This window comes from Crotalus tigris, unplaced genomic scaffold (assembly GCF_016545835.1).
Source record: "Crotalus tigris isolate CLP2741 ecotype Arizona unplaced genomic scaffold, ASM1654583v1 scf7180000024286.1529876, whole genome shotgun sequence".
Lineage (NCBI taxonomy): Eukaryota > Metazoa > Chordata > Lepidosauria > Squamata > Viperidae > Crotalus > Crotalus tigris.
The window spans coordinates 174,604-188,872 of NW_024100459.1; the positions used below are offsets into that span (position 1 = coordinate 174,604).

The 14,269-nt window shown below is 40.3% G+C and overlaps 1 protein-coding gene across 1 annotated transcript in view; it reads right to left on the bottom strand.

Moving 5' to 3' along the window:
• LOC120299281 (cytosolic phospholipase A2 beta-like) overlaps positions 1 to 14,269 on the bottom strand; it is a 46,835-nt gene that overhangs the window by 758 nt on the left and 31,808 nt on the right. The window contains exons 14-17 of the mRNA XM_039323926.1: positions 7,397 to 7,588; positions 4,890 to 5,056; positions 3,802 to 3,930; positions 2,009 to 2,195 (exon numbers count right to left, since the gene is read on the bottom strand). Of these exons, the coding sequence (XP_039179860.1) occupies positions 2,009 to 2,195; positions 3,802 to 3,930; positions 4,890 to 5,056; positions 7,397 to 7,588 (675 nt within the window). The remainder of the gene's footprint in view (positions 1 to 2,008; positions 2,196 to 3,801; positions 3,931 to 4,889; positions 5,057 to 7,396; positions 7,589 to 14,269) is intronic.

Here is a 14,269-nt window from a genome sequence, read left to right on the forward strand (position 1 = left end):
TAGCCTTTCAAGTATTTAAAGGATAATTTTTAACAGCCACAAATACTTTGCAGGGCTGAGAAATGCTTTCCAAATTTAGATCTTGGTGGCAATATAATAGGAGATTCTTTTTTTAAAAAAGCAAATTGAAAAGCTACTTCAGAATGTAGCTGAAATTAAGTATTATTACAGCTATGCCACTATTTCTTGCGTGACCTGAAACTGTGAAATCCTAAAACAGCTTAAGGAATGGTTAGGCAACATGTCCTTTTCTCCTGAACTTGCAAATCTGGTTCAGTCTGAACACTTTCCAGAGAAATAAAACTGCACATTTTGAAATGCCAAGGGGTAGGTGGGTGGGAGAGGAGATTGAAACTTTCCAGAACTACTCTTATGATTTGAAGCTTTTGCATAGAATATGAAAATATTTGTAGGGAATCTATACTATGCTGTTTTAAGAGTAATCTTAGGAGTGATACTTAGACCATCTCACTGAGCCAAGTAACTTTTTTATTTTTTTAAGGCAGACTTTTAAAGCAATATAAACCTATTTGCCTCTGATCTTGTGGTTGGAAGCCTTACTATTAACCCCCCCCCCCAATATTCTTTCACAGTTGTAGTATATAACTCAAAAGTATGAATGCCTTATTCTGAAGAGTCCCTGTCTGCTTGTCTCCAGTTAACAGATTGGAGCAATGAGAATCTTTGCCTAATATTCTTTCCATATATTCCCATTGGATCTAAAGAGGAAAGTAAAATTTTACATGAGGTCCATTATGGACAGTTGTATGCATCCACCCTCCTCACTCTGCTACATTCCTATGCTCACATTAACTGCTCATGATGTTTTTAGGAAGATTTTTTTTATTGTTCAGCTGTTTGGTAAAATAAGGGGAAAAGCAGAGTCTTACTGGCCAGAAATGAACAATTCAGGGGCTGTATATAGTTTTCAAGCATCCCTATAGCACCCAGTGATCTGCAGAATTCAGTGAAAAAGAGCCAAATTTTGGTGAGAATAGAATTGGTTTATTTTTGAGAGATCTCCAGCCCCCTATCCATAGCCCAACAAAAAGCAGTCTTCAAAATTTCAGCCCTACCCTTTCTAGGCATCCCTGGATGACCTCCAGAATATCAAAGGCAACCTTCCAACGCCTTAAATGGTGCTCATTTATGCTTAGGGAAACCTCCAGTTGCACTAAATTCCAGGGAACTTCAGTGTTCTGCAACAGTCAAATAATAGATTCCACCCTTGACTTCAGCCCTGATGAACTCACTCACAGCCACAAGGAATTATTATTCTACTGTTATTCTCTGCATACAGCCTATTGTCCTATGGCAGGGACAGAGATTGCAACAGAGAGAAAAAAGATTTTTTCCTCCACCATTGGTCAGCTCCACTATTTGCTCTTGATGACCTCTCTGCTTAAATATGAAAAAGAAGTACTAGGATATCTAGACATAGGCATCCACAATGAACCAAAACCACATTAAAATCATAATGCATGAGGTAATATCATGACACAAATTTCATCCTTACAAACTTACATCCTAATGAGATTCAAGGAAATAATTTGCTGTGTTATGATGTATATTTTATCAGTTTCCCCCTTTGCTGTCTTTCAAGAACCAATACCAGTTTGGGTTGCTGAATATATTTCAGGTACAGATTTAAAGCCTGGAACTACCTAAGCTATTTTTAAATAGAATAATTCAATAGTGTCTTCTTCTAAGTGTTTCTTAAGTTGTGTGGACATAAGATGTGTGAACATGCTGGCTGGGGAATTCTGAGAATTGAATTCCACACATCTTAAATTTGCCAAGTGTGAAAAACACTGCTTCAGCTGATTAATATTCAGAAAACAGAACAATGTCTGTGTGTGCATACATAATTAATCATCACATATTGAATGCAAAGTGTAGCTATTGCAGAAGGGATTTCAGTCAACATGTGTGAATTAAAGAAATCACTGAAGGAACTGCAAATGCTTAAATCAGAAAATTGTGTAACAAGTGCATCAGCTGAATTTACCTGGTGCTGAGTATTCTATGAAGGTGCAACAGACCAGTGGAAAACAAAGCACTATTGGTGCACTGGGATTATCTTCATCTGAGAAAACGTAGCACTCCTTCAAATCCTTTCGCTCTTTCTCACTCAGATGAATCTTTGGAAAGGGAATGCCTTGGATTTCACAGTAATCGGCGGTCTTCTTTAGTTGCTGAAGAAAAGACCAAAAAAGAAAAATCTTCCCAAATATATTCATTTTGCTTTCCATATGTAAATCAGAACCTCCCCTACCAAATAATCTGTAATTGTCTGTGATAAGCAGAAGATTCAGTGAATGAATGAACGAATGAACGTTTATTATCAAAGTATAACATGTATACAGTGAGATTGGCTGAGCCTCCCTCCGTGCCCCCCCCCACAATTCACAGTGATTACAAACCCCCCAACTTATTACACCCTGTGAGCTAATTGCACAGCACGCCAGCCTCACAAGTCTGTCATGCATAAAATTATGTCCCATTCAAGAGCCTGGCAGCCCATGGATAAAAGCTGTTCTTCAGTCTGTTGGTACGGCTGACTATGTTTCTATATCTCCTACCCGATGGTAGGAGAGTAAAGAGATACCAACCAGGGTGTGAGTCATCCCTGAGAATTTTCCTCACTCTACCAAGGCAACGGGCCCTGGCGATGTCATTCAGTGGTGTCAGGGAACAGCCCACGATATTTTGTGCTGTGCTCACCACCCTCTGTAATGCCTTCCTGTCCATGGCTGTCAAGCCAGCATACCAAACCACAATACAGTGTGTGAGAATGCTTTCAATAGTAGACCGGTAGAAGAAGGTCATGAGTCGTCGTTCTACCCTGTGCTTCCGTAAGACCCTGAGGAAGTGGAGTCTCTGTGGGGCCTTTCTGGCCACCTGGGCTGTGTTAATTTTCCAGGTAAGATCTTCACAGAGGTAGACTCCCAGGAATTTGAAGGAGGAAACTCTCTCCACACAGTCCGCTTTGATGTAAAGTGGGGCAGGTTCCTCTCTTTTCCTCTGGAAATCTAACACCATCTCCTTTGTCTTGCCAATGTTCAGGTGCAGGTTGTTTTCTAGGCACCATGAGGATAGTTTTTGTACCTCCCCCCGTACACTGTCTCATCTCCGCCTGTAATAAGACCCACCACAGTGGTATCATCTGCAAACTTGATGATCGCAGTGGACGGGTCGGATGATACACAACCATATGTGTACAATGAGTACAGGCAGGAGCTAAGCATGCAGCCCTGTGGAGAGCCAATGCAAAGCTTCAGGGAGGTGGATAAAACAGACCCAATCCTCACTGTTTGTAGCCGGTCCCTCAGAAAGTCTTTAATCCAATCACAGATGGAGGGGGAAAATTCAGGTCAGTCAGCTTTTCAATAAGGATACTCAGCAGAATAGTATTGAAAGCCGAGCTATAATCAATGAAAAGCATCCTGACATAGCTTCCAGATTTCTCCAGATGTCTTGCTACCAAATGTAAAGCAGTAGCTATGGCATCAACTGTCAACCTATTTCTTCTGTAGGCAAATTGATGTTTATCAAAGTCCAGTGGAGGCATGTCCTAAGATGTCGGAGAACCAATCTTTCAAACCATTTCATCACTACAGATGTTAATGCAATGGGCCTATTGTCGTTCAGGCAATTGATCGCTGTTTTCTTCAGAACTGGGACAATGATAGCTGCTTTCAAGCATGATGATACACAGGCTATTTGCAAGGAGATGTTAAAGATCCTTATCAGGACCCCTGCTAATTGATCAGCACAATTCTTTACCACAGACCCCAGTACCCCATCTGGGCCTGCAGCTTTGCTGAGATTCAAAGCCTTCAATACCTCTCTCACCTGGTGTTCGTACAAGGTGAGTGGCTGAGAATCAGAAGGCCGGCCAGCAGGGGTTACGCGGTCTGGTTCATTTGCCTCATAATGAGCAAAGAAGATGTTCAGCTACTCTGCCAGCGAGGCATCGGTATTCACCGTGTTCCACATATTGCCCTTATGGTTGGTTAAATGCTGCAGTCCCTGCCACACTTGCTTTGGGTTGTTATCTACTAGGTGGTTCTCCACCTTGCATTTATATTGTTGTTTCGCCATCCTAATGCCTCTTCACATACAGTACCTTGAACATACAATTCTGTTTTCTCAACTACTTTTGTACAAGGAAAAGGAGGAAAGGAAATTCTAGATGAAATTTCCAGTCCAACTGAAGTTTGAACCACAATTCAAAGTCCACACTCCAGACAACTTCCAATTGGTTACCCAACATATTTCTTCTTTCTTTCTTTCACAAAAAAAAGGAAAGCAGTATTAGAGAAGCCTGTTTCACTCACTATTGTCTTTCCTTTTCTTCCAGACTAACTACATACTTTCTACATTCAAAATGGAGCTCCTATTAGATATAATACTATGGAATTTAACAAGTTATCCTACAGTTTGAAGAGATTCACTTGGAGCATGCTCTCTCTCTCTCTCTCTCTCTCTCTCTCTCTCTCTCTCTCTCTCTCTCTCTCTCTCTCTCTCTCTCTCTCTCTCTCTCTCTCTCTCTCTCTCTTTCCAGACTATCTCATCTTGAGGTGTTTTATTTGTCTCAGTTGCTTGAACTCTGCCCCCCCCCCATCAGCTGTGTTGGTACCTAAAAATGATGTTCAAATATGTTCAACTATCATATCCTTTTTATACTAAAATAAAGATGATCCTTTTTTGTTTCTTGGGTTAAATTGAAACTATCTGTGTTCTACTTATCCACCATATTGATAAACTTGGTGTCTATGGTATAGCTGAACTATAATTATAGATCTAAGAAACTCTAAAACACCTTTCCATCCTGTAAGCACACAAGCATTCAAAAGGAAAATAATAGTGAAAATATTTTTTCTCACCGTTAAGATTCCACTCATCTCATAATCCAGAAAAATAATTATATCCAGATTCCTTTCTGGCTTGAGAAGTGATATGCCACTGTTGTTCATAAAATATCCTACATCTATTAAACAGAGGGAACTTGTGTTTGGAGTCAATTTGTTAGAAGAAGTGTCAAATATGGTATCTGAAAGACAATTGATAAGCATTTTTTCCAACCAACATGAATGATAACTCCAGGCAGTCTTTCACCAACAAAACCTGTGCTGCCTCACATAGTCTGAGAAAGGAAACAATGATAAGAGACATGATTAAGGTGTTCAGAATTATATATTGTGTGGATAAAGTAGAAAAGGAGAAGCTCTTTTCCCCTTCCCAAAATACTAGAACTAAAAGTCACTAATGAGATAGAATCTTGGATGAATCTTGACATTTTTATACCATACATAATTAACTTTGAAATGTTATATTACAAAATGTGCTGCTCATTACGAGCTTGGCTGGCTTCAAAAATAGGTTTGACCAATTCATGTAAGTCATGTGGGCCAATGGCTATTAGCTTCAATGGTAGTGTGATTGCCTCTAAAAGCCATCTGCTAGGAGACTAGGGAGCTTCTTCATGCAGGTTGGCTATTATGAGAAATGACTGCTGAAGTAGATGGGCCAGGAGTCCAATAAGTTTAATTCTCATTGAGCAAACAGTGAATTGCATAGCAATAGCAACACAAGTACTTATGTTTAAATAAGCAAAATATAATCTAAACTATATTATTGGAACATTGGTGAGTTCGGAATCTTATTTATCCAAATGATATATATTTAGCTTGTTCATAACATTGTCTTCAGAAGAAGAAAAAAACCACAGTTGGTATATAACTCAATCATAAAATCTGTTGGCTATTAGTCTATTATTCCATCCAACAAAATATTTAGGCACTCTATCTTATGTTGATTCCAAAGCCAATGAAAATATTCCCACAAAACCTTTCTTTTTACAACCGTATAATCCCTTAATTCAGGGTAGAGTCGAATTGATGGGATGGGTCTGAGTTTTTACTGGACGGATGCCCTTCCTGACACCATGTGGTGTTCGCAGCAGATATTTTTTTTCTTTGCACCCTAGAAGAGGAACACCTGCTGCTATCTAGGATTGAACTCTCAACTCTCAAGTGGGAGAGTTCACTAGTAGGCCACCATGCCACTCAGAAGTACCCTCACATACCCACACAAACAAAAACAAGTTTTGCCAAGACATTGCAAATATTGCTTTATGCATATAGCATATTAAAAGCTGAATTCTGAACACAATGACAGATACACTCAACACACAAAGGAATTCTGCCAGCTTCTTACCCATGGCTTTAATAGTTTACTGAACAGCTTTTTATTATTAATCATTAGAGATTGATCCTAAAACTATAACATTCTGAATATTGTAAAATCTTGTGTGACTCTATTCCTCCCCAGTTAATGTTCTGAATGCTGTAATTATCACCTCATCACATTGCCATCAATGTGTAAATAAAATAGGCCAATAACCATTTTAACAATATTAGACAAATTCATGTAGGAAAACTATATGACATTACTTAGCAATCATTGTGGCTTAATCTAACAGGATCAGAATATATTTCTGATGAATGAATATGAAATACTGAGAAACAGGTAACCAAATGTTATTGCCCTTTTGGCTGCTGGTGGACTTTCCACAGCCATCTAGAAAGTCCACCAGCAAAAAAAAAAAATAATGCTTTGGTCCAATCCAGCAAACTTTTCACATTCTTAAGAGACTACACAAGTAATGTCATTGTTTGGCTTAATTAAGAAATCTCTGAAACAGACTATTATGAAAATGAAACATGGGAACAACTCCCATTTGTTCCAAATGTGTAATGATCAAGAATTGTTTTGTGTATCATTGGCCATTGGGAATGTAAAAACGGAAAACCATTCCAGAGCTAAAGGAAGGCCAAATTCAACCTTTTACATGGTCATTTCCTGACAAAGAAACAAGATAAAATTGTGTGTGTTTCAATAAATATTCCCAAGACTGAAAAAATATATATGTGATACTTTTTTTCCTCTAGAGAAAGTTTTTATATAAGGGAAAGTTATCCAAGAATGCTGTAGATCGTATGTCTTCCCTAAGGTGCTATTTCTGTCCCCTGCAGGAAGAATAATTGGAAGTCACATACCCCCAAAACACCTTTCTTACTATACCACTTCTATAATACATGAAAAATATTCTCATCTAGTGACGTGTCGTGACATGTCACAATGTATCTCAACTTTTTTTGTATTGCCGGAGCTGGAGTGGGCGCGGCTTCCGCATGATGCAACAGGCCCACAGGCCAGCAGTTGGACACCCCTGATCTAGATCAAAGATCATCTTTTAAGGAATAGATACCACAGGACTATATAACCATCTCCTTCATAACTCCTAGTTATGAAACTGACTGGAGATATTTCCGAATTGATTCAATTCTGAACATTTAGAGTGTTTCTAGAAATTATCATTCTCACTTACCACTCCATCGTATGAATTCTTTCTGATGCAGATAATCTTTATCAAAAGCAAAGCTTTGCAGGAAGTTATGATTTTCCCCACTTAAAGGACGATTAGTTAAAATGTCATTGAAGATTTCACAAAGTTTTCCACAGAGATAATTTGGAGGTTTGTAGACTGTGGCAGGATAATCAATTGAAGAATAATTCTCATCTGAAACAAAATGTAGAAATACTTCATTTATGGCTACTTTTCCTTTTGTTTCCAAAATATAACATTTCTGGATTACTGGGGCTTTTTTTTTTTAATATAGCATATTCCATTGAAAATGGTGGCATCAAAAAGGAATGTGCCCTGCAAAAACAGACACAGATCTGAGTCACTTAAAAATGAGCTCTTCTCCTATCACAGGCTTAGCCTGCTAATTAGCCTTTTCTCTAGCATTGATTCCAGATGGATCTTTTCATATCTATCACCTACATATGAACAGGAAAGTAGACTATAAATCAAAGTTGTGCATAAGGAAATACTAAACAAATAGCTCATTATTATAATTCTATAAGCACAACACCATCACTCTTCCACTCTTCCTAAAGAATAGGCATATAAGTACAAGTTTCTCCAAATGTGTCATTGTTGCTGTAGTTTGGGGCTAGGAGGCAACAGTTTCACTCCTGATTATGAGCAGGCACAGAGAAATTCCTTGTATCTGCTGAGGAGATATTTAAAAAATATATGACAGAATCCCAAGGTTTTATATATTCACATTTTTTTTTCATTATTATTATATGCATGTATTGCAAAGGTTGCAATGATCTATATCAATACGTAATCTAGAAATGTCATTTTCCTTAAACATCAAAATATTCATAAATCAAAACAGTCCCTATTTTCTTAACTATCTATAATTTTTTGAATAATAGGTTATAGTAACTGCAATGATCCCACAATTAGTTCCTATCTGGCTGAGTATGTGACCAGAAACAGAAGAGGTTAGAATGTCTCTCTCCTTTATTTTACTTTGTAAACGAACCAATTTTAAAAAAAAAAACCTCTGCCAAAGCAAAGAATAAAATAGTATTGAAATTCTTACGCTTTATTTCCATGTCTTTCACCCATCGTTCCCAGAATTCATCTGGTGTTGAGGTCCAGTATAAACAATCCAGGAGATTTGGACTTAAAATGTTAGTCCAGATACCTACAAGACATTGCATTAACTCAAATTATAGTCCATCTCAACTGTATCAAAAGATATAGACTCATTAACTGAGAAACTGTTATAAATATTTATTACTGCCAGCTAATTAAATACTGCAGAAACAATTTAGTATCCCAGTATTAACAAAACCATTATGGCTAATAAAATTATTGTGATAATGTCATATCAACTGTTAACACATTAACAAAGCACAAATATTGAGTTTAGCTAATGTACTATAGCCAAACAAATAAACAATGCATATTATGGTTTAAAATGATGGCACATTATGCTAGGACAATGGCTTGGTCCCCTAATCAGACTGAATACAAAGTATCCAGCTTCATTTTAATCTAAACTATTATGCTATACAAACTCAGTCATTATGACAAGAATAAAAATAGGTGACTCTAGTATAACACAGCTGGAGAACCTAAAGGAAATCCTAACAGGAGTCAAAAGCCAGGAATATCAAAATCAAAGCAACCACCTTTTTGCTAGATGTTTATCCAATCATCTTAGATTTGCACAATGCATCAATGCAATATATATATATATGAAAACTCGCCTCCACGAACGCAAACTGGCCATAAAACGAGGCAAACCACACTCACAACTTTGGATGCATATGGCACAACAAGGCCATCAGTTTGATTTCAATAACACCCTTATCGTAGCCAGTGATGCCACGAAGGGAGGTCGGCTGCTAAAAGAAGCCTGGTTCTTGAATAACAACTCAATCAATCGTCACATTGACTTGCACCCAGCGCAACAAGCACTACGAAAATGGAACTCAAACCATCATCCTTTATATCACAAACCTTACAATCAACATCCACAACATTCTAAACCAGGAGCTACACCCCCTCCCTACCAGGAACGATCTGATATAGACTACCCAGACACCTCCCAACTACCCAGACACCAACATCAAGGGGAACCCACACCCCCTTTGATTGGAGGAAACAACAATAATGACATTGGACCGCTTAAGAAATTTGAGGATAGAACCACTAAATTTAGCACTACCCATAATAATAAAGGTGAATATCCCATACAGAGAGGGGAGAAAAAACATGTGATGACGACCCGTTCGCTTGATAAAAGGGAAAGTAACATGAGCAGGGAGTCTGCCCAAATACCATCAGACTTTTGCTCACAGAAACAGGGGGGATTTAATTTGAATATTGACCTGCGAGGGAAGATGAGCATGGAGGACACTATGACAGAGGAGGATGATTCAAACATTGAAAAATACCATATTCAGTTGATGCTTGTACACGCGAGTGAAGATAAATACGGGAGCACGCAGCAGAGGAAAGATGTTAAATTGCAGCTGATGAAGCCCCGCTTCCATGGTAGGATACACAATGACATCGAACTAAATCCCCCCGCTGCAACGAGAGCCAGTGCTGCCGGGAGAGGGCGGAACATAGTGTTAACAATATCCCCTGAGATCGAAGGTGGAGATGTGAACAAAAGTGCTGGAGAAAACGACGGAAGAAATCTTTACTCCGATTCCCCCTCCCACCTATCAGCTGTTCAGCGGGGAACGCTAGCACGGTCTAGGAGCCACGCGCAGACATCTATGGAACCTGTTTAAACCACCTTATTAGAAACGATCTCTCAGCCCTGAAGATGTTGGGGAGTTTTCCCAACGAAAGCTTGGAAACCTCTTAATATAGTAAAATACTTTAATTAAAGTATTTTAACTTTAAACTCTCCTGGTGAACGCGCTTTATTCATTCTATTTATAATTATGCCCAGGAGTTGCAATTTCACCATCATTATTGAATATATATATATATATTAAGAATATATATATATATTCTTAATATATATATATTAAGAATAAGTGCACGCATTGAAGAACATAAGAACTCAGTCAAAAAAGAGAAACCAACTTCTTCCCTGGTCCAACACCTTAAAATCACAGGACATGAAATTGACTTTAAAAAGACCAGAACTATCGCCAAAACTGAACATTTTAATAACAGAATAATCAGAGAAGCCATCAAGATAGAAAAACGCCCACACAGCATGAACAAACGAGATGATACCTCCCACCTACCAGCCATTTGGAAACCAGCCCTTATTGACAAACAACTCCCTAACACAAAAAATGACACCAGACCTACACTCACAAAAACCACACAGGATGTCACCACCACACATCCACGTAAAAAGCAAACCCAAAACCACACCGATGATGAGGCACGACCACAAACCAGAAGCCAGACCACAGTTGCATCATTAGCCACTTTAAACCCCTCCAATCCATACATGAAGCAAACTGACACCCACCATGAAGATGAGGCACGAATGCGAAGCCAAAAAATAGCAAGGCAGCCCAAAATCTTAAACCCCTCTGCAACTCAGACTAACCTGAGCACAACAAAGCCCCCACCCAAACAGAACACTCCCCCAGCCAATCAGAGCACAGCCAACCCCCCAGCCAATCAGAGCACAGCCAACCCACCAGCCAATCAGAGCACAGCCAAGCTCCTAACCAATCAGAACACAACTCCCTCCAATCAGAACACAGCCAAGCTCTCATCCAATCAGTTCATACCCCCACTGGCAGTTAAAAGGAGGAAACAGCTACAATCACACATTGCTCCTAGAAGCACGAAGCCGAAAGCACCAGCCTGAAGATGACGAATGAGACGTCGTCGAAACGTCGTCAAGACACTTCCAATTTTACCTGGGAGAAAACCCGAATAACCAAAGACCTACATACAAACACCCGCGAAAACCTCAGAAAACACATGTGTGTGTGTGTGTGTGTGTGTGTGTGTGTGTGTGTGTGTGTGTGTAGGTCTTTGGTTATTCGGGTTTTCTCCCGCGTAAAATTGGAAGTGTCTTGGCAACGTTTCGATGAAGTCCCATTCGTCATCTTCAGCCTGGTGTTTTCAGCTTCGTGCTTCGAGGAGCAATGTGTGGTCTTAGCTGTTTCTTTCTTTTAACTGCCAATGGGGGTATGAACTGATTGGATGGGAGCTTGGCTGTGTTCTGATTGGGTGGAGGTGTGTTCTGATTGGTTAGGGGCTTGGCTGTGCTCTGATTGGCTGGGGAGGTTGGCTGTGATTGGCTGGGGGAGTTGGCTGTGCTCTGATTGGCTGGGGGAGTGTTCTGTTTGGGTGGGTGCTTTGTTGTGCTCAGGTTAGTCTGAGTTGCAGGGGGGGTTTAAGATGGTGGGAAACCAGCCTGACCAAAATCAACCCCGATGACGCTAACAGAATCAGACTCGAAATCACCAACATCCTCTGCACCAGCAAGCCACCCAAAAGCAACTTACCTAAAGAGGAACAGACAGCACTACGTAACCTGAAAGAAGACACCAGCATAATAATCCTACCAGCAGACAAGGGCAACGCCACGGTGGTTATGAACACATCTGACTACCAAACCAAATTAACCAACCTACTCCAAGACTCCACATACAAACCCCTAAACACAGATCCCACCACCTACCTGGAAAAAACCACCAGATCCAAAATAAAAGCCTCCCCCATTAGCGAAGAGATCCAGCAAAGAATCATTCCCAGAGAGAAATCATCCAGATGCCCCAAACTCTATGGTCTCCCCAAGATACATAAAGAAGGAATCCCACTCAGACCCATAGTCAGCTCCATAGGCTCACCTCTACAAAACATAGCCAAATTTCTTGCCAAACAACTACAGCCCTATGCAGAATCCATCACCTCATACGTAAAAAATCATTCCAGTTTATAGAGATCATAAAGAAACAAAACTTACAGCCCAGCGACCTACTCGTGAGCTTCGATGTCATATCCCTCTTCACCCAAGTGCCTATCAAAGAAGCCTTGACAGCTATCCAAAACAAATATACCCCCCCCAAACACATCTTAGATCTGACCAACCACTGCCTATCCAACACATACTTCATCTATAATGGACAAAAATACAAACAAACAGAAGAAGCACCCATGGGATCACCCCTCTCACCTGTCATTGCCAACCTCTACATGGAACACTTTGAAACCCAAGCTCTAGAAAAATCGGATCACAAACCCAAACTCTGGTTCAGATATGTAGACGACACCTTCATAATCTGGCCACATGGGAAAGAAAAACTGGACAACTTCCTCACACACCTCAATAGCCTACACCCCAAAATACAGTTCACCATGGAAACAGAAGCTAATAACCAACTTCCCTTCCTGGATGTCTTAGTCTACAAGAAATCCAATGGCTCCCTAGGACACACCATCTACCAGAAGTAAACAAACCACTATCTGCACGCTTTCTCACACCACCACCCAGCACAGATCAGCTCCATAGCCAAGATACTCATCTCCAGAACAAAATGCTTAGCTGATGAACAACACCTAAAAACCAAACTACACACTCTCACCAATGTACTAACATCCAATGGATTCCAAAGAAATAAGATTACAAACCTAATCCAAAAAGAAACCCCCACTAAAATCCAAGACAGAGAACAAGAAAACGGCAAAGCCCTCCTCCCATACATAAAAGGCACCACAGACAGAATCAGTAAGATCCTCCATAAACACAACATCAAAACAGCATTCTGCACAAACAGAAAAATATCCACCATCCTAAGAAACCCCAAAGATAAAATTGAATTAGAAAATCAAGGAGTATACGAAATCCCATGCACCACTTGTCCCACCACATACATCGGACAAACCAACAGAAGAATAAGTGCACGCATTGAAGAACATAAGAACTCAGTCAAAAAAGAGGAACCAACATCTTCCCTGGTCCAACACCTTAAAGCCACAGGACATGAAATTGACTTTAAAAATACCAGAACCATTGCCAAAAGTGAACATTTTAATAACAGAATAATCAGAGAAGCCATCGAGATAGAAAAACGCCCACACAGCATGAACAAGCGAGATGATACGTCCCGCCTACCAGCCATTTGGAAACCCGCCCTTATTGACAAACGACTCCCTAACACAAAAAATGACACCAGACCCACACTCACAAAAACCACACAGGATGTCACCACCACACATCCACGCAAAAACAAACCCAAAGCCACACCGATGATGAGGCACGACCACAAACCAGAAGCCAGACCACAGCTGCATCATTAGCCACTTTAAACCCCTCCAATCCATACATGAAGCAAACTGACACCCCCATGAAGAGGAGGCACGACCACGAACGCGAAGCCAAAAAATAGCAAGGCAGCCCAAAATCTTAAACCCCTCTGCAACTCAGACTAACCTGAGCACAACCAAACAGAACACTCCCCCAGCCAATCAGAGCACAGCCAAGCCCCTAACCATTCAGAACACACCTCCACCCAATCAGAACACAGCCAAGCTCCCACCCAATCAGTTCATACCCCCACTGGCAGTTAAAAGGAAGAAACAGCTAAGACCACACATTGCTGCTCAAAGCACGAAGCTGAAAACACCAGCCTGAAGATGACGAATGGGACTTCGTCGAAACGTCACCAAGACACTTCCAATTTTACGCGGGGGAAAACCCGAACAACCAAAGACCTACATACAAATACCCGCGAAAACCTCAGAAAACAAATATCGAACCTCTACGGGGAGGAAATCCACCATCTGACCAGGACCTAGGAAAAACTTGAAGTCCAAAGAGCTTCCATTTTATGCGACCTCGCATTCCTACGCAACTGCCGAGATCAAAATCTAATCCCCCCATGTTTCCAACTGAAATTCCAC